General features: G+C 47.1%; 4 protein-coding genes across 7 annotated transcripts; all 4 read left to right on the top strand.

Moving 5' to 3' along the window:
• The first annotated feature begins 193 nt into the window (after window positions 1–193).
• On the top strand, window positions 194–2,325 carry LOC311013514 (uncharacterized protein). The gene is made up of 2 exons (XM_084009609.1): window positions 194–442; window positions 950–2,325. Exons 1-2 carry the CDS (start codon window positions 408–410, stop codon window positions 1,698–1,700), a joined length of 786 nt encoding a protein of 261 aa, XP_083865735.1. The 5' UTR covers window positions 194–407; the 3' UTR covers window positions 1,701–2,325.
• A 3,614-nt stretch (window positions 2,326–5,939) lies between these two features.
• On the top strand, window positions 5,940–11,725 carry lpar4 (lysophosphatidic acid receptor 4). 3 transcript variants are annotated; one of them, XM_084009404.1, is made up of 3 exons: window positions 5,940–6,135; window positions 9,417–10,177; window positions 10,647–11,725. In XM_084009404.1, the coding sequence occupies exons 2-3, from the start codon at window positions 9,602–9,604 to the stop codon at window positions 11,133–11,135; spliced, it is 1,065 nt and encodes a 354-aa protein (XP_083865530.1). In that variant the 5' UTR covers window positions 5,940–6,135; window positions 9,417–9,601; the 3' UTR covers window positions 11,136–11,725. The 3 variants fall into 3 exon arrangements, with proteins under 3 accessions (XP_083865530.1, XP_083865529.1, XP_083865531.1); XM_084009403.1 differs by having other exon boundaries at window positions 5,940–6,164; XM_084009405.1 differs by lacking the exon at window positions 5,940–6,135 and having other exon boundaries at window positions 9,285–10,177.
• A 1,802-nt stretch (window positions 11,726–13,527) lies between these two features.
• Window positions 13,528–18,622, top strand: p2ry10 (P2Y receptor family member 10). The gene is made up of 4 exons (XM_084008961.1): window positions 13,528–13,684; window positions 15,835–16,107; window positions 16,192–16,372; window positions 16,797–18,622. Exons 2-4 carry the CDS (start codon window positions 15,920–15,922, stop codon window positions 17,715–17,717), a joined length of 1,290 nt encoding a protein of 429 aa, XP_083865087.1. The 5' UTR covers window positions 13,528–13,684; window positions 15,835–15,919; the 3' UTR covers window positions 17,718–18,622.
• A 587-nt stretch (window positions 18,623–19,209) lies between these two features.
• gpr174 (G protein-coupled receptor 174) lies at window positions 19,210–24,679 on the top strand. Of its 2 annotated transcripts, XM_084008968.1 has the most exons (4): window positions 19,210–19,464; window positions 21,408–21,736; window positions 21,886–22,247; window positions 22,835–24,679. In XM_084008968.1, the coding sequence occupies exons 3-4, from the start codon at window positions 21,990–21,992 to the stop codon at window positions 23,651–23,653; spliced, it is 1,077 nt and encodes a 358-aa protein (XP_083865094.1). In that variant the 5' UTR covers window positions 19,210–19,464; window positions 21,408–21,736; window positions 21,886–21,989; the 3' UTR covers window positions 23,654–24,679. The 2 variants fall into 2 exon arrangements, with proteins under 2 accessions (XP_083865094.1, XP_083865093.1); XM_084008967.1 differs by lacking the exon at window positions 21,408–21,736 and having other exon boundaries at window positions 19,211–19,464.
• The last annotated feature ends 78 nt before the right edge of the window (window positions 24,680–24,757 follow it).

Here is a 24,757-nt window from a genome sequence, read left to right as displayed (position 1 = left end):
TGCATTAATCCCCCGGGGTGCTTACAATGAACAATAAAGTTTCAGGGATTGAATACTGACTTGATTATGAGTCAGCAGGAGTTTCTCCTTGTCTGAATACGTCTTGGCAAAGCCCTCCCTGGCATTTTTGTCTGTGTTTTGTTGATGTTGGCTCCGTGTTCAATGGAAAGACAGGCAGGTTTCCACTGGTGTCGGTGTGGTGATGCATGAAAACCCCCTCCAGCACAGATCCTCCGCTGGCGTGAGTCAGGTCTGGATCTCCTCCAGCAAAACCTGAAGCAAACCCACCGCCGTTCATAAAGAGCAGGGAGACACCGGCGTTCCCATTCCAGCTCTTTGAGAAGAGGAGTTGGCATGAGGGGGGTGGGAAACAACCTAACAGGCAAACATCCAGGAGAAACAGGACAATGGCTTTGACTGTCAACTTCCTGCCGGAGCACAGGTGAGTCCCACAGGTGTTTGTGTCAACGGGGCTGAATCTGCTGCTTAGATATTAGGAGAGGTCGACGTCGGAGCTGAGTTTAAAATATGGCAGAGTTTTATTTCTAAGTCATTTTAATTATAAGACTGAAATGCTGACCTACTGATACGACCGTTTTCAGCTGATTTTCGGCTGTTGTCTTAATGTCTTGAGTGCATTTGATGAGGCTCCTTTATATTTTATTGTTAAAGCAGAGGAAGTGACACATAAATGCTTTTGGCTGAGACGAGAGGTGAGGCTCGACCGCAGTCGTGTTAACGCTGCTGTAATCTGCTGATGCCGTGTTTGCTTACCGAGGCCTCTGCCTACTTTCACAACACTGGTAGTCGTAAAAAAGAAAAGAAGGAGAGAGAGAGAGGTGTAAAGAGAATCACGTGGCGGAGATAAAGCAGCAGTGTGTGTCTGGGTGGAGCAGACAGACCCAAAGCATCATACTGAGCTAACGTGTGACCTTTGACCTCTCCGCAGATCTATTTTGAAGTCGGTCCGGGTGATGGGCTCGTGGTGCTGGCCCGGCTCGGCCCTCTTGGCCTACAGAGGCTGGCTGCGGCGCTTCCTGCTGCTGAAGCTGGCCACGGTGCTGCTGTTCCCCCACACGGCGGGGCTCCCCCTGCTGGCGGGCTGCGTGTTCAGCCTGCGGGCCCTGCTGCTGCTCCGCTGCCCTCACGTCTCCACCAAGCCCTCCACCGTGCTGCTGGGCCGGCTGGCTCTCACCGACGGCCTGGTGCCGCTGCACTGGATGCTCCGGCTGGCCCGCTGGGCCGAGGAGGCGGGATGCGGGACCGGGGAGGAGGGGCCATCAGCTTGGTGGAGGGGGGTCGCCGGCGTGCTGGGACAGCAGCTCCTCGACGCACACCACCTGGCCTCCCTGCTCCTGCTGGGGCTGCTGGGACTGGAGGCCACGCTGCTGTCACGCTGGCCCCAGCAGACCCGGAGGTTCAGGACTTCCCAGTGGGCCCAGCTCGGCTGCGGCCTGGTCTGGGCGGTGGCGCTGCTGGAGCTGTTGCTCTCGCTGCACATGAAACTATTGCAGGACCCTCAGACTTATTTATCAACACTGCAAACCTCCGAGAGCTCCTCTCCGGGTCTGAGGTCTCCCCCCGGCCCCCCTGCCGGGTTCTCCTCCTGCCTGAGGAGGACGTTATGGCTGCTGAATATATGGCTGCATTACGCCGTCCTCAACGGCAGACCACAGAAGAGAGTCTCTGTCATTCAATGACGAGTGGCTGACATGTAATTCACCAATAACACTGTTCTTTGATGCGTGTGGTAAATGAGTGAGATGTCTTTATACGGGACTCGAATGGAGACTTGGACCCAACACTGAGACATCAAATCCACAATTAACAAATGTGCATTTTATTTGTATTATTGTGGTTAAATCAGTGAAATGTTTATGTATGATATTCATGTTTTAAAGCATATTAAGGTTGAGCATATTTTTAATAAATGCATGGAAATTTGCACAATTTAAATATCAGACGTCCACGAAGTTTAGTGAAATTATCTTTTTATTTGACCATTTCTGCCATGTTCGGTTTGATTTGCATTCTTTCTTCTCTCTTTTAACCGTTTGTGATGTCATCATATCCTGACCCGCCAAAATAAAGCAGCTTAGTTGAATTTTAAACACCAAATCTATTTTGCATGAAGAAACAAATTTCCCTCTTCATATTCATTCATTCAGGAGACAGACTTGTTTCTATGACACTGTCTATATTATTTTTTACTGTATAGGTGGAAAGCAATATTTGTATAGTATTTCTATGGAAAAGAAATTAGCAGAAATGCTTTGAATGTATTTTTATTTATGCTTTATTTAAGTCATTTAAAACAAATGTTTGCCAGTGAACAATGTAATAAAATATACAAAACAAAAATGTTGGGATCTGGACTGTATTCTCTGTTGGCCACCAGATGGCGACTCTAAGGCATTTTTCTGTGTATCATTCAGTTGATGTGTCTCACCTGTGTGAGTTGCCTTATGTTGTGTTGAATTAACTGACTGCGAATTGAATAACAAAAACATGCTGCAGTCAGTCTGCTATAATAAAGACAGAAAATAATAATAATTAATATTTAAAAGAACAAAAAAATAGAATTAATAAGGACAGAAAAAATAAACAACATTTAAAAGAAAAAAACGGAATTAATGAATGAAAAATAATTCCTATTAATAAGGACAGAAACAATAATAATAATCATTTAAAAGAACAAAAAAAAAAGGACAGAAAAAAAATCAACATTTAGGAAAAAAATCTGAATTAATGAGTGAAAATAATTCCTATGAATAAGGACAGAAAAAATACATTTTCATACCCCACTTAAATGTAATAGTCTCCTTCATCTTGCCTGTGTTTTTTTAAACCCGTATAATGCACTTTGTATTACCTGGCATTGATCCGGCTCCGCTGGTCTCTAATCAGCTCCAAGCTGAACGCCAGCTCACCGGGGCCAAACTCAGCCGCAGACATGTCTATCACGTTCATATCAATCCATAAAGAGACCAGACTCCTGTGTTTTACTGCCTTCTGTCGGGGCCCCTGTTGTCAGGGGCCGAGGTATGTACGGCACGGCGGGGCGGCCCCCGGACCCCTCCTCCTCCAATGAGGGAGAGGATGGACGGAGGGGAGGAGAGCAAAGGAAATACACTCATCATCGCATTAAAGGAGGACAGAGGGGTCGAGGAAGAGAGGCGGTGGAGGGGGGTGGGGGGGGGGGCAGTAATGGGGTCTTTGTTTTGGTTGGTGTGACTCACAAAGCCTTGGCCGGGGCAGCGCAGCTTAGTTACCGTTACCAAACACAGACTAAGGAGGGAGGGGGTCAAACTGTCTTGAGTTCATCCAATCATGACATTTCAACACAGCTTTCAGTCTTTCCCCTTCAGCTCCTCACATGCTGCTTTGAAGGATCATCACAGCCAGCGTTACGCCAACGCCGTTCAATCAGCCCCTCAGACTTACGGGTCTTTGACTTACAGGAGGGTTTATTGGGGTTTTTCATCTAAAAAACATCCGTCACTCAAAGGACACGCATGTTTCTGAATCACACGGTTGAGGCACGAATAAAACCTCAATCTGACAGTCTCACATGAAACGGTTGTCAGGACAATTTTATAGTAGTAGAAGTCTCCCATAAAGGTGTCTTTGTTACGATCGAGGGGGGCAGGAAACAGATTTCAGGGGTGGAATGACTGAGGAAGGTTCAGACGATGCTCATATCGTCTAAACAAATCCAAAAATAGTGTGCTGACCAAAAAAAAGACAATATTTGAACAATGATTGAGTTAAAGCCGACTGAAGAACCAGAATCTATAAAACGTCGCTGAGGAAACACGACGTATGACTCAAACGCACTTCAACGGGTTAAAGACATCTGCTGGTGTGCGTGTGTGTGTGTGTCTGTGTGGTAGTAAGCAGGATGTCCTGTCCTCCCTGCTGCTATTGTGGAGTGGTCAGCCTGCCAGACGCTACCCCCCAAAACCACTTCCCCTCTGTCAAGTGCCTCTCTTCCCCTCACACACACACCACACACACACACACACACACACACACACACACACACACACACACACACACACACACACACACACACACACCTATGCCAGCCTGAACACAATGGGAACCCGTCCAACACCGCCCCGTCACCTGGCTAAAAATACCTCCTGGTGGCCTCAGACATGGAGATTGTATTGTAACAATGGTGCTGCAGGACTTTGATCAGCCAAAATAGCATCGCGTTGTTATTCTGAGGCGTCTTGGGGGCCGTTTTAAACCTCAGTTACACAAACATCAGATTATACACCAATATGGGGCTGATGCAAGTCACACACACACACACACACACACACACACACACACACACACACACACACACACACACACACACACGATGGTTCCTCTACGGTTCTTTGGAGGTTCTCAGCTGGTTCTTTCCCCCAGAAAACTAAACTACACAAAAGGTGAAGAACCACAGAAAATGAGGGTGTTTAGCACCATATTTGTAGTTTCTCACCGCGGGAGGTTAGACAAGCACTTAATCTGGGTTTAAACTGTTTTAATTCATCAAAAGAGCTTTATGAACCCGTCATCCAACCCCCATGTGTCCTTTAAAAGGAATACATTTTATTCATAATTTAATTTATTTCACATAGTGAGCTTCACAGCACATATTATTTAAATCAAACATAATGAAATTAGCTGAATTCATTGAGCAGCTGACGACATGCATGTTTTATTGTGGCGATTTTGAGGTAAAAAAGAAGTCTTGAGGTTTTTTTTTTTTTAAATCATGATCTGTGATATATATATATATATATATATATATATATATATATATATGTATATATATATATATACACTGCCGGCCGGTGAGAGGGGCTGGATGGAGGGATGATTAGCTGATTGCAGACAGGTGTGTACGATGAGGACGACAGCCAACAGCAACGACACACACAGCTGCAATTTCTGCATTTTCTTCCTCTTTCTCATCACTTACTCAACCTTTATGTTTTTACAATATTCTCCTGGTTGTATCCAATAAAACTTCCAATAAAATCACCATTTCTTTGTATATATATCTGTCATTAAGCCTATTCTCTCCCCTCAGTGTGTCGTTCCCTCGAGTAAATGGAGTTGTGATTTCTACAGGGGGATTTGAACTCCCTTTAAGAAGCAGTATTGATTGATGCCACCTGGCTGAAAGTGCTGATTGCAGAGGCCCTCCCTGATTGGCTGCAGACAGCAGACTACGTGGGTATTTCAGGTCTTGGAAGACAGCAGCCGGGTTCTCTCTGGTTTCTCCAGGATGTGTGTTTTTTCTCTTCAGCGTCTGCAGAGAACCTTAAATGGTCAATCTATGGAAATGCTACATGCCTGAATAAATGTAGTCTTTTTCCTGGAGAAGTTGAAGCCTGCTGGTTCCCTTCTTCCACAAGAACAATGTGCATACCAACATGAGTTACAAGAGTATGTTGGAGAAATAACAACACGCTGTTTGTTGGTCGTCTAACTACAAACAGGAGAACGTAATATAATGAATCCTGAAACCGGTTTACCTCAAAATAAAGGTTATACAGCTTCATATATATATATATATATATACATACATTTGTGTTTTATTTTCTGCTAATGTCAGAGGTGGGAAATAACATTTCTTCGTGGATACTTTATACTTTGGGTACTTTTCCCCACTTTTACTTGAGTAAAGGATCAGTACTTCTACTTTCACCAAGAGTCAAGTATGTGTACTTCTACTTGAGGACAGAATGTCTGAACTTCTGAGCTCCAGGCTGATGACACCAGCCTCCACCCCCCCTCCTCTGTCCTTCCCCACAATCCCCTATTCACCCCCCTCCATACTGACCCAGCCGAGGTGCTATTGTCTCGTTTCCTGTGCTAAGCCCACGTGCACGCGCCCCGCATGCACGCGGGGAGCACGCTGTGGATGTGACGCGGGACCTCCTCCTCACTCGGAGCGGACACACGGAGCGGCTCGTCGGGACTAATTGAGGAACTCGCAGCCTCCTTCTTCTCCGTTTGGGGGAAAAAAAGTTTGGATTCTGTGGGAGAAAGCTGGAGCTCGACTAAAAAACCCGAACCTGCAGAAAGACATGGCGTTTTTCTTTTGACAGCTGCCACACTGACAAGCAGGAGGTGAGCTGTCACCATCCATCCAGCGTCCAGTAAGTCCAGTCTGTCTTCGCGTTTTATTATTATCTTGAGTTAAATCCCAGCAGGTCCGGGTATAGAGCTGTGAATGGACTGTTGTGGTCCTCCTTTCCTTTATTTTCCCTAAGAAGAGAACAACATTCAAGAGGATGGTTAGATTTAATGTGCATCATCTAATGTGTGTGAGCAACACTATAATATAAAACAATAAATGTTGTAAACAGTTTCAGAATATGTGATTGGATGTTTAGTGATGAACTCAATGTTGTATTTCCTGTAAAAAGCACAAGTATGTTAAAGTTAAGTGGAGTACTCTTAGTAAAGAGACCTTCAACAAGGGGTCCGGGACCCCGATTAGGGTCCGCAGAGTTACAGCAGGGGTCCCCAAAATGATTTGATCCCAAACTTTATTTCATCCGAAATTTAACTGAATCAACACAGAATCCAGTCAACATCTTTTCTAGAATCTTTTATTTTTCATCTCCACTATTTCAACCTTAAAGAAGTGGAGGACTTGATTGTGTCACTATTAAAATAAAATGTATTATTATTATTATTATTAATAATAATAATAATAATAATAATAATAATAATAATAATAAAAATAATAATAATAATAATAAACAGCCCAGTCTTTTATATATTCATCCAAGCGGTGAAGTTTATCCTCTCCACCTTTAACCCTCCTCCAGCCTTCCTCCTCCTCCCACATGAGAGAAAGGAACAGCTGGATGTGAGCCGAGACCTGAACCCGATCCGTTCGGATCAGCGGGTCCCAGAGGCCTGTTTCTGTCACTGACGACCACCAACTTTAAACCGTGCAGCTGTCCACAACCTGTACATGAAACACAAACACACTCCCAGAGTCTGAAACCCGTCAGCGGGGCTCCTGGAAACGCCACGACGTGCTTTTAAATGTGTCTCTTCTTTCCTGAACACATTAAACCTGACCGGCAGCCAAACCCGAGCTTCTATAGACTCCCTGCAGGAACAACATCAGCTGAATATGAAGCCGGCACTGTCAGAGGTCCTGGGTCTGAGCCACGGTACACAGAACCCTACAGTGTGTGTGTGTGTGTGTGGGTGTGTGTGTAGACTGGCACATGTAAGTGTTTGCCTGCTTGTGAATGCACGTGCGTAAGTGCGTGTTGGGTACAGTGAGGGCATTGTGAGGCCGTCTTCTCTGGGAGGCGTGTGAAAACGCAGTAAAGATGTCACACTGCAGCTGGCACCAGGACCAGGGCTGATGGACTGCTCACACTGTGTGTGTGTGTGTGTGTGTGTGTGTGTGTGTGTGTGTGTGTGTGTGTGTGTGTGTGTGTGTGTGTCTGCAGAGTGTCTACGAGAATAAAATCTTTGCCCAGAAGACGCTCAAAGCCAAAAAGGCCTGAGACCACCTCTCCTGGCTCTGTTTGCGTAGACAGCAAAGATAAGGCCAGCTTGGCGTGCCGATCGGGGGGGGGGGGGGGGGGGGGGGTTCACGATCAATACGGCAAGGGGCCGAGATGTCCCAAGTTTTTTTTTTTTTGTCCACAATCTGGGTCACGCTCCAGAAAAACACTCTTACGTTACCCAACGACTTGGAGAGTCTTACATCAGACGCTCTCTGCCTCACAGCGTCTCTGAAGCTGAACTCCAAGTTTCTGGTGCTAACTCATTTCAAACATGCGTACCTCTGTAGGAAAAGAAAAATGGGGGAAAAAGTCGCAAATTTGCGAGTTTATAAAGGAATAAATTTGGAAATCCGATAGAGGGGTGTCTTATGGGTGTTTAACCTTGGACAGGTTGGGCTAAGGTGCTAGTGGTAGATTTCAATTGTTGTCATAGCAACGGCAAACATCCAGTGTTACCGGAATCAACCAACTTTGTTTGTATCGGCTGTATATATTTATAAAGTGGCGAAAAATTTGCGAGTTTAGTACGATGCTAACAATCGGTATCTATGCTAGCTAACTTCCCATGAATGTACGCACTTATTTTTCTAATTAACACATCCCAACGTGTGACAACGCCTCGTTAAGGTCCTCAGGGAGATGATACCGTTGATGGTTGTAGTTGGTTTTATTTATAATGGGTTCAAATTGTCATCTAAGGGTGTTTATTGATCGGGGCGGTTGGGCTAAGATGCTAGCAGTCGCTTTCCCTTGTTGTCATAGCAACAGTGAACATCCGGTGTTAGCGGAATCAAGCAACTTTGTTTATAGCGGCTATATATATATTAGAAAGTGGCAAATTTGCGATTATATACACTTTTTTTTCTCTGAATATTGCCCCCCTCTGGCTATTTTTCGACAATGGCCCTGATAAGTAAAAACATGCTAATCATTAAAGAAAAATGTAAAAAAATCTAGTTTTAACGTTGGTTGTTTTGATGGGCATCAGATATTACGTTTATTGCGCTCATATTCATACATAACGCGGCACATTGTGATAGAATTAACTCAAACTCGACATATTCCCAACAGTCCACTTCCTGTTCAGACTAGAGAGCACATTGCCCCCCCCCCCTCCCCCAAATCATAATTATTGTTTGCGTTTCACAACAGAACTATTGTGCGTTGTGGTGGGGGTAACTGCTTTTGTACCGCGGCGACTTATTTACTTCCTCCAGTCTGAAGCACGGCCTCAGAAATACTGGATGTACTTTGTTTTCGTGGCTGGATTGAACAGAGGAAACATAAACCTCCAAACTCACAGGACATGTGCCGACAAACGTGCACATAAACGTTGCAGCTGGGAAAAAAAGACTTGATGCAAAGTCAGAAAGTTTCTTTTTTTGATTGCTTTACTCTAAGACAGGTCTTCAGCATTTTCAGGCTGATAGAGACCTGGTGGAGGGACCCCCTAATACATATCATCTGTTATTAAACCGGACCAGTAATAATGTGTAGTGCAGCCTATAGTGCCATGTATAACTTTGTAATGATGTATACAATGCTAAGCCTTTGGTGACATCCATATATTTATAGAACATATTATGAATTCTATATTTCTACAATTTCACAACATAACATTGAAACAAATAGGAAGGTTTTATATGTGCTTATTATAGGTTGTTATTTTTGGACATATTTACATATTTTGGAAGAAATCAAATCATTTGCAGTAACTCTGTTGAAGATCTCTGCTCTAACACACATTGGTAAACAGAAACGATATCTAAACATGAATTTGGCTCATATGAAGCGCTCCTTCGGGGACGCCTGAATGTACGCGGCAGTAAGTTTTACGGCGAGGAAGTGACGGCGTGTTCTTCCTCTCCACAGGATGAGCCGGCCCTGCGGTCCTGCATCCTGACTCTCCACTTGTGTGTCCGGATGTCCACGATGACTTGGAGGAGACTTGACTGGTGGATCCCCTGCTGACACCTCCGGTCCCCCAGAAATCCCACTCACCCCCTTTCCTGACTGGTGCACCTCCCCTCCTTGTTCAAGCCGCCGCCGCCGCCGCCATGGCTAGCCTGGTGCTCAACGAGACCGGCATGGAGGACTGCGGCATCGACGACTCCTTCAAGTACAACCTGTACTCGGTGGTCTACAGCGTGGTCTTCGTCCTGGGCCTGATCACCAACTGCGCCGCCCTCTTCGTCTTCTGCTTCCGGATGAAGATGAGCAACGAGACCACGATGTTCATGACCAACTTGGCGCTGTCCGACCTGGTGTTCGTCTTCACGCTGCCGTTCAAGGTCTTCTACAACGTCAACCGCCACTGGCCGTTCGGCGACGGCCTGTGCAAAGTGTCGGGCACGGCCTTCATCACCAACATCTACGGCAGCATGCTCTTCCTCACCTGCATCAGCGTGGACCGCTTCCTGGCCATAGTCTACCCGTTCCGCTCGCGCTCCGTCCGCACGCGCAGGAACGCGGCGCTGGTGTGCGCCGCCGTGTGGCTGACCATCGTGGGCGGCGGGATATCGGTGACCTTTTTCTCCACCATCAACAGCACCAACCGAGCCACCACCTGCTTCGAGGGCTTCTCCAAGAGCACCTGGAGGACCTACCTGTCCAAGATCACCATCTTCATCGAGGTGAGATGACGATCAACTTTGTTCACGTGTTACAGCAGCTCGAGAGTCGGAGAAGAGGAAAGTAAAAATAAGATTAGACAATAGAATGGAATAGAATATACAACATGGTTAAGAGGCCAAGGACCCCCCAAGGTTCATAGTGACCCGGTGGAGGGACCCCAGATTACATATCATATAATGTTGCTTATTAAACCGGGCCATGAAGAGAAAACGGTGCTACATTAGACACGATTCATAATTTTTTTTATTATTATTAAGCTCAAAACTCACCTGTTCAACCTGGTACTCACTTTTATACCTACAGTATTATTGTTATTACACACGTCTGTCCCTCTTGTTTGCTCTTTTTATTCACCATGTTTTGCTGTTTTTATCTTTTGAGTTAATATATTTTTATGCATCGTAAGGTGACCTTTGGTCAAAATAAAATGTATTATTATTTATTATTATTAACGTTTTGTTTTCCCAGATCGTGGGCTTCCTTCTCCCCCTCCTGGCCAACTTGGTATGCTCCTCGCTGGTCCTGCGGACGCTGCGGCGCCCGATGACCGTCGGCCACGGCTGCAACAGCAAGCGCCGCGTCCTGCGGATGATCCTGGTCCACCTGGGCATCTTCATCATCTGCTTCGTCCCGTACAACTCCATCCTGTTCCTGTACGCGCTGGTGCGGACGCAGGCGCTGGCCAACTGCGCCGTGGAGCGCTTCGCCCGGACGCTTTACCCCATCACGCTGTGCCTGGCCAGCCTCAACTGCTGCCTGGACCCCGTGGTCTACTACTTCACGTCGGAGAGCTTCCAGAAGAGCTTGACCATGGGAGCCAAGGGGACGGGCTCCCGGCCCGAGAGCATCCCCCGCAGCGACACCGAGACCCAGGAGACGGCCAACACTCTGCCCAGGGACACGCACACTCCGGCCAGCAACGGGAAAGAGACGAAGGTGTCCGAGAGCCAGTTCTGACTCACATAAGACGATATGATTTTGACCCTGAATGAATAAAAAAACAACAACAAGCAATCAGCTGTTTGCTGCTGGAAGTGACAAACAGCATAACTCAGCAGATTAGTTTAGTCCTGAGGTAAGTCCTGAGGTATGGCCTGGGCTTTACGGATTAATCCACCACTGGAGAGCAGAGGAATGTATCTGTGTTTATTATGAGAGAACACTACAGGGATCAGAGAGCCGGCCACACCGGGACTATTGTTCCAGAGACACGCGGAGCCTTTAAAAAGAGACGGCAACACATTATCGCTCAGGCTTAACACACACAAACACTCACAAATGCACTGGCTTGTGGACGGAGTGGAGGTCTCCCCGTCCACATTGTTTGGAAATATGCTGGTTTAGTACTTTTTTGTAAACACACTGAGCCCTTTAAGTTGTATTGTTAGAGAGTCCGAGCTCTCACAGCACGTCGTATCATCCTGGACGTTGATGTTGTGACTGAAAGCCGCTGTTATTGTAACACGGCGGCGCTCTGACACGCCGAGCTGAACATGTGTCTCGTGTTGACGTTAAGGCCATTAAAATGTCTGTTTTTTGAAATGTCATCAGGGGGCTGCATTTCTTCTTTCTTCTTTCTTCACGGAGCGGCCTGGAGCTGGAGGATCCCATCGAGGGCCTTGTGTGCCGTGTCACGGAGCAAACGCTCATAACGGCCGGAGCAATGCTCCATTGTTTTGCTTCTGAATGAGGTCTCTCTGTGTTAATCTGGCCTTACACTGCAGATCTGCTCAAAGTCTCTTATATGCAGCAAAGCACGGGTGAACACTGTTGACTAAAAACCCCCCTTCCAAAAAATGTTTGTGTTACACTGCAACGTGGAGAAAAAAAAAACGGTAATGTCAGCAAATCCAGGGGGGAATTTGAATTAGTGGTGAATATTAATAAATTAAGAAGGCCTTCGTGCAGGATGTAACTCGCTGAATGTTAATTGTCTGGAGAGCTGATTGAGTTACAATCCTGAAAACGGGGAGAGAGAGACGGTCTGGTGTTCCTGGGTTTCTGCATTGTAACCGTGAAGCCTGAGATATATACATATATATATATATATATATATATATATATATATATATATATACGCTGTGTCGTTAGTACAAGTTGCTTATCCCTTCTTTCATCAAGCCATGCAGAGTTAGACACACATGGCCTTACTAGGGAATGTCACACGCCTCCATACCAACAGCAGCATGTAGCATGTGTGAGAGAGAGAGAGAGAGAGACAGAGAGAGAGGCGGGTGTCTGTGCATCCAGCCGTGGAGGCGAAGAGACAACAGACAGATGTAGTGTTCTGGTGTACAGAGAGGAGGGCTGTCGGAGCAGGAAATGGGAAGAGAGGGAGTGGAGAGCAACATGCAAAGCGATGCTCGGCCGTCCTATAATGGAGCGATGTGCCTTTCCCAGTCGTGTACAGAGAGAGGATTGACCTCTTCTGACCTCTAGTGGCCACAAGACTGAACAAACATTTCAGTGAAAACACCCCCCACTAAAAAAAAAGAAAAAAAAGTGAGCTGGTTCTCATCCCTCCCTGGTCTGACCCCCCATAGACCCGGGTCTCAGAGACCAGGTCCCTGTCAGTTAGACCTTTTCTCGGGGTGTGACTGCACGTGCACATATGAAACTAACAGGGCGGATAGAAAAAAAAAAAAGTTGCCTTCTTGTTGAATTGTGGTTTGACAGACTGTGAAAACGTGTTGGGGTTTTTTCTCGAGATGCCACACAACTAAAAAAAACATCAACCAAAGTACAAAATAAAAATACAAAATAACAGAATATCAAGCCTTGTTGAAGATTCAGAGGACTAAAGCAACCCAGTGTAACATCCACTCACAGGTCACCATGCAGCATGAATGCTTTGATAGGCAGCTATTTAAAAAAAAAAAAAGGGAAGTGTGGATAGGGGAAGCTGATGATTTCAGTTTTATCTCCAGACACTGAAGGACTTTACGGTACGGTAGCGTCGAAGCTGCACGCCATCAGACTGCGGTGCTCGCTGACCGGATATTTGTGAGATTTAAGGTAAGAGGAACTAACCCCCCCCCCCCCCCCCCCCCCAGTCCGTCTGTCCTCTTTTAGATCAAAGTGTTATCTTTCGGTCTATTAACCACTCTTACGTCTTGTCTGGGTTGCTAGGCGATCAGTGACATCACCAACGGTAGAACAACACATGTGAGGGCAGAGCTTCCCCTTCCCGTCGTCACAACTAAGAAACAGTGCCACGCTACCTTGTGCAAAGACATGCACACCCAGACCACATCCCTGGGGTGTTAACGCAGCCTTCTTCACACACACACACACACACACACACACACACACACACACACACACACACACACACTTTCAGTTCTCTGCTGCTGAGGTGTAAGACTACTTACCCTGGTAACGCTCGAGGAGGACAGTGTTTGGTGAAAGCTGATGGAGCATGTGGTCGCCCGGCGGTCACTCCTGGCTCTGACCTCTCACCCCCGGACCACGCTGATCATCCAGGGAGACGACGGAGAAGGAACCAGGTAACGTCACACACAGTCTGGAGGGGAGTTATGTCTGCAAAGTCTGCGCTTTTGTCTGGACATTTGTGGTTAAAGTCACGCTGCACAGTTTCCTGATGGTTCAATCCGAGTTTCATGTTACAGGCTTTATTCAAGTAAAATGTTGGTGCAGGTTAATCCATACATCGTCTACCGCTTATCCTGTATTCAGGGTCGTGGGGGGGGCTGGAGCCGATCCCAGCTGTCATTGGGCGAAGGCAGGGTACACCCTGGACAGGTCGCCAGTCCATCGCAGGTGCAGGATAATGTAATGCAAAAAATAAATAAATACATTTAAAAAAAATGGTATCACTGCTACTTGATGATTTGAAATGCCATCGTATCGAATGAGTTTGCCAAGAAAATGCAAAGTCGCCAATTCATCCTCTTACGTTCCCACGAACCTGCTACTTCCCTTAAATTCAAGTCCAAAATCATGCTGTTGCACATCTGTTAACCCTGCATGTAACGTGAGGGGGGGTTCAGACTGTGGCCGACTGATAACCCTCAACGTCTGATAGGAGTCAAAGGGTCAACGCTGGTGAGAAGGACAGTAAATCAGCAACAGGATCTGTGACGGTTTCTCGTTGTCCTCCGGGGGAGGAAGGGTGTGGTGTTGTCTTGAAGGCTGGAGAAAGGGCGATGCTTGATCAATAAGCAGGGTAAACTGTCTGTTTCACTTCCATCGGTGGTTTTAAAAACCCCTGTTTCCCTAAGAAGCTGTGATTTAGCTATCGTTGTAAAATAACATCAAATAAGCCACACAGTTGCATCGATAACCGCTTAGAATTTCACTTCAAATGCAGTGTTTCAGTGACGGTGAAGAACGGGGGAAATGATTTTGCAGCAGATCAGCTTGGTGCACATTTCCTGCAATTTACACGGCCGTTGGTTGCAATTTATGGCTTTATTGATGTCTGACAAGTAACAAGTTGCCATCGCATTTGGGTTTCCTGGTTGTGAAAAGTGTCGGCTGCCGTTCACTCTTCAGCAGCTACCTGCGTTTTTGTGTAGTTCATCAGGAAGACCCTTTCTATGGCTGTTGGACCACTTACCTTGGGGGGAAAAGGCCTTAAACTACGTATTCACTATAATACCTGCAAACTTGATGGCTTTTTTGAAAACTCCTTCACTAAAGGCTGAGTAATGATGTTTAAAATACATGAGACTTGGCTTATTATGCATGAATTGGCTTTTTACAGAAACTTCAAAACATTCTCTCTGTATTTGTTAGTCCACTAAACAGTGGATTGTGGTCCAGATGCCCTGCAGCCTTTTCCCAGAAGATAAGTGTCCGTCACAAGGGTAAAGTGAACCACAATGAAGTGTTCTCCCATAGGAGGGTAAACAACAGTCAGGGAAAACACTGCAATTCCAACTCTTAAGCAAAAACAAACCTCAAATTATTCCAATTGGAAATTTAGGACGATTGTGGCGAATCTCCAGAAGAGCTACTGATGGAGGTCCATGGTTAGTCCCATGTGACCACTCCTCCGTGACCTCCACTGGCTCCCTGTTGCATCCAATTCAAGACGATGGCACTGGCCTTCAGGGCCATCTACTTTCAAACACTGGTCAAACCTCATGCCCTGAAGCGAGCACGTGGCTCCTCTACTTCAGCTGGCCGGCTGGTACCACCATCACTGAAATCAAACAAATGTCGCTCAGCAAAGTCCAGACTCTTCTCTGTTCTGGTCCTCAGTGGTGGAACGAACTCCCGACCAACGTCAGGACAGCAGAGTCACTGCCATCTTCAGAAAAAGGCTCAAGACTCACCTGTTCAGACTTCACCTCGACTCTGAATAGCATGACTCAATAACCAAAAAAAACCCACTAAACTTCTATGTTCGTACCTATAGCACTTTGATCATAGCACTGTTGTTCTTAAGGTATGTTTGCTGAACAGCTACTACTTTACTCAGATGAGGACCGAACACTTGTTTCTATTTTTTAGCTCTTACTTTATCGGCAATGATTCGTTGTGGTTTCTTTCTTTTGACAAATGTACTTATTATAAGTCGCTTTGGACAAAAGCTTCTGCTAAATGCCTTAAATGTAAATGAGTTGGTATTTCCCCCAAATGTTCGAGATAATAATTCTTACACATTACTTGTGAACTCCCCTTCTTGCAGATGTGCAGAATGAGATGAAAGATTGATCCCAGGATAAAGAGTCGTCGAGTCGCTTCAGAGAGAGAGAGAGAGAGAGAGAGAGGAAATGACCCTGAATACGTCTGCAGCGTGGGGGGGGGAGTCCCTCACCAACTCGTCCTCGCCGTGTGGACACAACATGACCGGCTGGGAACAGTCCATGGACACCATGTACACCTACTTCTACCTGCTGCTCTTCGTCCCCGGGCTGCTGCTCAACACCATCGCCCTCTGGGTCCTCTGTAGACACATTAGGTACACACACACACACACACACACACACACACACACACACACACACACGGACACGGCTGACTCTTCTTGCATGTTGCTCCGCAGTAAGAAGACCAAGGCGGTGATCTTCATGATAAACCTGGCACTGGCTGACCTGGCCCACATCCTCTCCCTGCCCCTCCGGATTTATTACTACTTCACACACACCTGGCCCTTCGGACGAGGCGTCTGCTTGTTCTGCTTCTACCTCAAATACCTCAACATGTACGCCGCCATAGTGTTTCTGGTGAGCAGGCAGTGGAAATAATCCTGGAATACTGTGACGATACCAGAAGATTTAGCCGTTTCCAACCTATTTACAAGTGTCAATACGTAACATTGGAGTCCAAACCTTCGATTGAGTCAAACTCCATTAAAAAAACAAGCATTTTTCAAAGTTGTTCGCTTATCGTCATGGAGACAGACCTTACAAACCGCGACTTCAGACGTTTTATGAACTGTCGTGATTATGACGTTATTTCGTCATCTTTTTTTATCCTTTTCTTGCAATTAAATTACAAAAAAATGCTCATTTTTAATTCATACGTCTGTAGTAAACCAGCCGATGTGTGTGAGACTACAGCTCAATGAAATAAAAAAGAATCCGCTTGGCTGTTAAGTCCGCGACTCCTCCTTCTCTCACTAATTTTCTTGTATTTTTCCATCTCCAGGTGTGTATCAGCGTGCAGAGGTGTGTCTTCCTGCTCCACCCGTTCTCCGCCCGCCAGTGGCGGCGGCGCTACGACCTGGCGATCAGCATCACAGTGTGGGTGGTGGTCGGCCTGGCCTGTTCGCCGTTCATCCTGATGAGGAGCAGCAGCAGCTCCACCAGTCCTGGCATCAGTACGCAGACCGCCTACAACGCGTCCTATCCTCTGGTCGCCACTCCTACCCAGCATCCCTTTGGTTACACCGAACTTCCGGCACCACCTTCGGCTACGAGCCCCAGCAGACTCTCCGGTCCCACCAGAGTCGGCTGTTTTAAGGACTTGCCCATGCGGCGTCTGCCGGTCTCTCTGGCAATCGGCATGATGGCTCTCGCTGAGCTGTTTGGTTTCGTCATTCCTTTGGCCTGCATCAGTTTCAGCTCCGTCCGCATCGCCCGGTCTCTCAGGCAAAGGCAGATCCAGGATCAGCAACAGTCGGCCTCTCTCAATGCCTCAGACCGCCACCGCCACCAGTCGGTCACCAGCTCTCAGACGGACAATTATCAAGAAAAGCAGACAAACGCCGACAAGCGGCGCGCTCTTCAGATGGTGCTCAGCTGCTTCGCCCTCTTCCTGGTCTGCTTCGCCCCCTACCACCTCAACTTCCTGCTCTACCTGATGGTGTCGCAGGACATAGTGTCCCACTGTGCGACGAGGCTGGCCGTGCGTCAGTTCCACCCGGTGTCTCTGTGCCTCGCCAGCCTCAGCTGCTGCCTCAACCCTCTGCTTTATTACTTTCTGACGGCCGAGTTCAGGTTGCACCTCATCAGGCGCACCTCCTCCTTCACCGCCACGCTCCTCTCCTCGCCGGTCAGCTCGCCGACGCAGCGTCTTGCACCGCGCACCATGATAAGCATGGAGAGTAGCTGCTCGGACAGGGAGTAGTCCCGGACACACACATATATATATATAAATACATACTGTAGCAGGTGTTAACAGATTTAGTAACTGAAACAACCCAGTATCAAGTAATAACGAAACCTCTGTCAAACCATGCCTGCCCTCTTTTAGATCTAGAAAAACAAATGTGCATGATGCATATTTGGGCTGCACGGTGGTGTAGTGGGTAGCACTCTCGCCTCACAGCGAGAGGGTCCCGGGTTTGATTCCCGGGTCGGGTTCGGGTTCCTTCTGTGTGGAGTTTGCATGTTCTCCCCGTGTAAGCGTGGGTTCTCTCCGGGTTCTCCGGCTTCCTCCCACAGTCCAAAGACATGCAGGATGGGGATAGGTTCATTGGTGACTCTTAATTGCCGTAGGTGTGAATGGTTGTTTGTCTCTACATGTCGGCCCTGTGATAGACTGGTTACCTGTCCAGGGTGAACCCTGCCTTCGCCCAATGACAGCTGGGATCGGATCCAGCCCCCCCGCGACCCTGAATACAGGATAAGCGGTAGACAATGGATGGATGATGCATATTTGCATGGTTTTTGCGCACAGCTAATCACCACAAACCTCTGCCTCTGTGGCAGCGGGTACAACCTGCCTGCACACTCCAGTCCATGAGGAAGAGGACCAAACAGTGAACCATGTTGAACTTGTAAGCAGACAGACAAGCTGGGCGGCGAGACACGTTAGGACCCAGAAACCTTTAGACCTCCATGTGGTGGGGGGAGAGGGGGGATGACCTCCCACTCAGCATCGCTTTAGCACAAACAAATCTTCAATCAAGCAACCGAAATGAATATCTGTACCACAGCTTGTTGTTTGTCTTCATGTTCTGTGTAAATAAGCTACATGATGTATGTAAAATGCATGTAAATGTGTGAATAAACACGCTCGCTCTCTCTCTCTTATCTGGCGCTGCGGTGTTGTGTAACTTTCATATTCGAGGTTTCGTCTGGTGAAAACAGGTGCCAGCACCATTTTGACTGTACTTCCCCTCGCGCTGCAGAAGCAAAAGGGGGTTAGACGGTTAGGCAGTAAAGCTGCAGCCGCTTTGAAAACCCGTAACTGCCAGGGTTTGAGGTCAGCTTTTAAACTGAAAACTCTCTTGCATCTGCTAGACCCATGTCTGAGCCAACCCTCATCCTCACTGTAGGACAAACTGCCAGGTGTTGATTCACCCAACCAACCCACCCCAAATGTACCCGCTTCTTATCTATTACGCTGATCTATTGCATCACATGTCATCCATCAGATATTGAAAGTATTGTGTTGAGAAATCCGTCACACAAAGGCAGCTTTTCTGTTTTCTACTTTCACTATTGATTCTCTGTCCTGATATATATGACAATGTTTGCATCTGTTATTACAAAAAAAGGACACACATGGCCTGTTTAGTGGTGCTCACAAGGGGAGGGGGGGATAGCAATAATAGCAGAAGTCATGGTGTCAGAAGATTCTTGTAAACCACACCCCCTCACTCTCACAGGAAGCCCTGTGTCTGTGTGTGGTGGTGAAACCCTCAGTGTAGCAGAGACGGATAGACGGTCGGAGGGGCGATCGCTGTGAGAATTCAACACAGGAAATAAGAGGAGAGAAGACAAGAATCAGTAGAACGCGTAGAGAAAAGAGTGGTTCAGAGTGAGGCAAAGGGCGGGACGGAGAGAGTGAATGGTGTTATGGCGGGAGGCGATGGCATGTGCGCTGGCTGATGCTTCGCCCTGCTGCGACCCCGAGCTCCAAGACAGAGGTGAGATGTCGATTCCTTCTAAAAGACAGCAGTGAGACTGAGCTTTTTGTGTGTGTGCGAGGCCGTAACAGCTGGATGCCTTCAGCGTGGAGTCACGCCTCATGTGTGCGGGGGAGTGGGGGAGTGGTGGGGGTGTCCTGCATGTTTCTCCAACATGAGGAATGTCTGTCACACCGAGGGTGTAAATGCAGAGTCTGCAGGCCGGCGTTCGTGACATAGTTTTTGTGTGTTGGCAGAAGCACACGTGGAGGGGGACCCCTGGGTGCTGGGGGTCCCACAAGCAATTTCTTGGGGTGCTGAAGCACAAGGCAGAAGGCATGAAGCTGTAAGGCGCTGCCAACCCACGGAGAGGTGAATCACGGTGGATAAAATGATGCGTTTCCGTTGAGATCTAAAAAACATGTGAATCCTAAAGGTGGGGGTTCACCTCTGCTTTTACTAAACTCTCAGTATGTGTCAGAATAAGTGAGAGCTGCCAGGAGGAAACGAAAGAACATGTGATCAAACATTTTTAAGATCTCATCAGAAACATGAACCGTACGTGCAAAACTGATAGAACAGAAACAGCCACACAGGGGTCAAAGGTCACTGAGGCTCAAAGGCAGACTGGGGTCTGAGGGGAGCGTTGGGAGATCTGGTGGGGTAAAGATCAGCAGTTTATGTGTCTTTAATAAAGTCCTCTCTTTATGTATCCTGGGAAACACTGAAGCCCACTTAACTTCAATTATAACGGCATTTTCCTTGAGAATTTCAGTTGTTTGCTACTTTATATTTCCCTACATTTTATAAATATTGTACTACCAATTTGCCTCAGAGCTGCTTTCCACCAATAAGAGAAAATCTCCCTAAAAAAAAGAAACAATATGTCTATGAATATGACAGAAAGAAAGAAAAAAGTAGAAAATACTCACTAAAGATAACAGCAGCTGTGGATATAATGTCATGATAATAAAATAATAAAAGTTAAAGATTAAACCAGTGTTTGAAAACCTCTTACAAAATATACATGTCAAGTTGGGGTTTCCCCTTCATTCCTCCCCCATAAATCATCACAGGACCCTCCACATCCGCCTTGTGACCCTTCAGAGGGGCTCAACCCTCAGATTGGGGACCTCTGGATTAACAGTCCATGCAGGTCACAAGCTACAGCGGTGCTTATTACCAATGTAATGAATTCGTAGCGCTGCGTCCAGTCTGCACTAATGAGCGGCGGGTGAGAGGGAGATCTGTTCATGGCGGTGGATGCGGAGGCTCCGGAGGAACACGTGATGACTGCCATCGAGGCCCGAGGCGTGGACCAGCATGAGAGAGTGATGTGGTGGTGAGAGCGTGGAGGCCCGCCGTCTCCTCACAGCCAGAAGGTCACGGGTTCAAATCCGGGTTTGGTGTTCCTGTCTGGAACGATCATCCTGGACAGAATAATAATAATCCTAAATGTTGCTGGAATCACAATCGGCTACATTTTAGGGCGTTTTCTTTTCATGCTTTTGCTTTTACGTTGTTGCACTGGTGGGATTATTTAAAGGTTGAGTACGTGATTATTTTCATATGATGTTATATTATCTGAAATGCTTGAAAGAAACCGATAGCAATGAATAAATTCAATGCTCTGACATTAAAAATAGATAAATAAATCATCATCTGTGGCCGTGGCAGGACTGTAAGAAAAGCCCGGAGACAGGAAGGCTCCACGAACTGAGCTGGTGCTAAGAGGTGGGAGTGAGTCTGAGAGTTAATAAAGCCATAAAGATAGCGGCTCTGTGCTGACTATCAGTTTGTAATCGATGCAAATCTGATGCAATATTGCCAAAATAGCAAACTGTTTTCTGAGTGCCGGGTTATAACGTACTCAGAAAACACCTCATCTAGTTCCTATAACGGAGCACGTTTCTCTTTTCTCAGTTTCGGGTCATCATGGAGACTCATGTTGTGTTTTCTCACAGTTTAAGGTTAAAGCAGAGCACCCACGGACTCTTACAGTGGCGGGTTTGAGCCCACCTACGTTCTGTGCAGTTTTGCAAAACAACAAGAAAACAAACAAAAAGGCCTGATGTGGGCGTCGCCTTGTTTTGAAACTGTGAAGTCACCACACCGCACGCTTGTCTCAGGCCTGACGCGTCGACCGCGGCAGTTTCACTCGATGCCTTGCTCCGAGGCGCTTCGCCAACTGCCGGCTGAACGGCTAAACGCCACGTGGGAGAAACGTCTCCGTGGGTTTGCATATCGACCTCTAAATGCCACTGCTAAAGCTGCAATCGACACTAAACGCATGGTGTGAACAAGCAGAAGTTGGCTGGTGTGTGTGTGTGTGTTTTGCATGTGTGTGTTTTGCATGTGTGTGTGTTTTGCATGTGTGTGTGTTGGCGTTCTGCTATTAGAAGCTGCTTCACAGCTAATATCTCCTGTTCTCTCCTCCCCCAGGATGCCACGTTACCATAGAAACATCACCAGCTCTCACACTTTAACTTCCCTCACAGAAGCCTGAACACCCCCCCTCCCCCTCCCCCCCTCGCCATGATGGACAGATGATCCTGATTCCTGATTCCAGGCTTCCTGCCGGCCGGTTGCTGGTCACAGACCTGAGGATGACCAACCACAGCTGTCAGAGCGATGAGGAACTCCGGACGTACCAGCACCACGTGTACGCCGTCGTGTACTGTGTGATCTTGGTGCCGGGCCTGCTGGGTAACGTGCTGGCGCTCTGGTTGTTCAAGGTCTACGTCAGAGAAACCAAGAAGGCCGTGGTGTACATGATGAACCTGGCTGTGGCCGACCTGCTGCAGGTAAAAACCACCTCTGCACACACGCATGTTTGTGTGTCTGTTTATCTCATGACCTCCAATTGGACTGCAAATAACTTTTTATCTTTCATATTTCCTGTTTAGATAAATTCTCTACTTTGTGAATGATAGCAACTCATGATTACTCTCATTATTTAACTGTTAACATTTCTAAAAAGTATTCCTGGGATTGTTTATAACACAATGTAAGATGGTATAAGGACATGTTTAAATGCATATTAATAAATGCATTACATGTGACTAGAATAAAGAAACACTCCCATAATACAACCAGGGTTATATAAAAAAATACACTAATAAACACTTAAAATGGCCTTATGTAAGCATACAACTACAATAATGTTTAATATAATGATTTATTATATTCTGTTTAACTATTACTTTGTTTTTTAAATGATGCCAATTGCTAGTTTTAACATCATTAAATTAGTTTTGGTTTCCTTTCTTTTTTATCACCGGAAGCAACAATAAAAAAAAAAGAAATAAATCTTCAGCCGAAGCTAAAATGAGGTTTCCGTGTTTGCAGTTCTTCTTTCCACAACCACCCTGACGCTCTCTGCTCCCCTCAGCTGCTCTCTCTGCCCCTGAGGATCTACTACTACCTGAACAACACCTGGCCCTTCGGTCGTCCCCTCTGCATGATCTGCTTCTATCTCAAGTACGTCAACATGTACGCCTCCATCTACTTCCTGGTGTGCGTCAGCGTGCGCCGCTGCGAGCTCATCATGCGCCCGCTGAGGTACAACTCGTACCGGCGGAAGGGAGACTTGCTGGTGTGCGCCGTCGGCTGGCTGCTGGTCTGCCTGTGCTGCCTGCCCTTCCCCCTGCTGAGGAACTCCAGCACCGAGCGTTCGAGTCCCCTTGCCTCGGAGGCCCCCGCGGGCCCCGAGCTGGTGTGTTTCTCGGAGCTGCCCATGAGGTCCATCAGCACGCCGGCGGCCTGGGCCCTCCTGGTCCTGGCGGAGCTGTTCGGCTTCATCATCCCCCTCGTCCTGGTGTTGGCCTGCACCTGTCTGACGGCCGGGAGCCTCCGGGCGTCGTTGGCGGGGGCGGTGCCGGACCGGGGGGAGAAGCGGCGGGCGTTGAGGATGGTGCTGAGCTGCGCCGTGCTCTTCCTCGTGTGCTTCGCCCCCTACCACGTCACCATGCCCCTGGACTTCCTGGTGAAAGCCAACGCCCTGAGCAGCTGCGACCTCATGAACCTGATTCGGCGGTGTCACCCCGTCACCCTCTGCCTCGCCAGCCTGAACTGCACCCTGGACCCGCTCATTTACTATTTCACCACCGACGAGTTCTGGAGACGGGTGAGCAAGCCGGAGATCCCCGAGAGCATGACGTTCAGCAGGCGTCTGTCCTGCATAGCAGGGGAGGACGCTGAGGAGGACTAGCCTAGACCGGCCTCCAGGCCTCTCTGGTTGAAGGACCGAACCTCTAAACCCTGAGACTATGACACCCTTTGAAGGACCACAGTGTTACTAAACATCCCCGTCCATCGACGGCCACCTAGTTTACATAAACCTCCATGTTTACCAAAGTTTATTTTTTTACATATTGTTTGTTTACAGATCCAGAATGTTCCTGAAAATGTTTGTCAAGGTTAAAACCAACATTTTATATTGTTCCTCCTTCTAGCTCAAATTCCAGTTCAAAACAGCTCTTAAGATTGACAGCTAAGAGGGCGGGACCAAAGTATAGGTCAACGATTGGCTGAAAGTTCAGGCTTGTACTGATACGACTCAACAGTCTCCATAAATGGTTATTTATAGTTCGTCTTCCTCATATTCATACTGGGAGTGTTGGGAAGTTGACCAGTATCTTCTTCTCTACGTTGAATTATGGATCATAAACCAACATTGAGCTGTATCTCATACAAGCTTGTTTATCTCACTGCTTCTTGGTTACAAAGACCAATTAGAGCCTGAGAACTTTTGGCCAGAGGCGCCTTAATGCACAGGCTTACCTGGGGCTTCAGCCAGGGGCCTCGACCAATCAGGGGCCTCTTAATTATAATAATAATGACGATAAACATCCATATTCACGGACTCTGGAGGTACTACTAAATCATTGAGCACATCGCTCTACAGCGCCCTCCCAAAAGTAAAAAAAAACAAAAAAACAAAATGTAACAAAAATAAATAAAATTTCCAAAAAGGAAACAAGGGGGTAGAGGGGGCCTCAAAAATCTCCATAGCCCAGGGGCCTCAAGTGCTATTAAGCCACCCCTGCTTTTGGCCAATGGGAAGCAGCCGAGGGATCATGTGTTTCTTGTGCAGGAAGTAAAAAAAGAGTGTGTTCGTTATTGAGGTCTGTGATTCATTTTTTTTCTATTTATATTTCAATAAAAAGGCGTCTGTTTTTTTTTTTTTTTAAATGTGTGAGTTGTTCCTGTTATGGGGATGGAGTTGTCATCACTGCAAACGTCTCCACTAAGCATCAGGAAATACAGAAAAGACACGTTTCCCTCTACAGTCCTGATGATGCTGCGTTCACTG

This window comes from Eutrigla gurnardus (assembly GCF_963514095.1).
Source record: "Eutrigla gurnardus genome assembly, chromosome: 5".
Classification (NCBI taxonomy): Eukaryota; Metazoa; Chordata; class Actinopteri; order Perciformes; family Triglidae; genus Eutrigla; species Eutrigla gurnardus.
Note: the sequence above shows the minus strand (reverse complement) of the source record. Positions and strands in the feature narration are given on the sequence as shown.

Bases quoted from the DNA above. Each gene is read 5' to 3' on its own strand.
- gpr174 (XM_084008968.1), top strand. From the start codon at position 21,990: ATGATCCTGATTCCTGATTCCAGGCTTCCTGCCGGCCGGTTGCTGGTC. The intron at 22,248-22,834 runs GTAAAAACCACC...TGCTCCCCTCAG, and splicing joins CTGTGGCCGACCTGCTGCAG to CTGCTCTCTCTGCCCCTGAG.
- lpar4 (XM_084009404.1), top strand. From the start codon at position 9,602: ATGGCTAGCCTGGTGCTCAACGAGACCGGCATGGAGGACTGCGGCATC. The intron at 10,178-10,646 runs GTGAGATGACGA...TTGTTTTCCCAG, and splicing joins AGATCACCATCTTCATCGAG to ATCGTGGGCTTCCTTCTCCC.
- LOC311013514 (XM_084009609.1), top strand. From the start codon at position 408: ATGGCTTTGACTGTCAACTTCCTGCCGGAGCACAG. The intron at 443-949 runs GTGAGTCCCACA...ACCTCTCCGCAG, and splicing joins AACTTCCTGCCGGAGCACAG to ATCTATTTTGAAGTCGGTCC.
- p2ry10 (XM_084008961.1), top strand. From the start codon at position 15,920: ATGACCCTGAATACGTCTGCAGCGTGGGGGGGGGAGTCCCTCACCAAC. The intron at 16,108-16,191 runs GTACACACACAC...GTTGCTCCGCAG, and splicing joins GTCCTCTGTAGACACATTAG to TAAGAAGACCAAGGCGGTGA. The intron at 16,373-16,796 runs GTGAGCAGGCAG...TTCCATCTCCAG, and splicing joins ACGCCGCCATAGTGTTTCTG to GTGTGTATCAGCGTGCAGAG.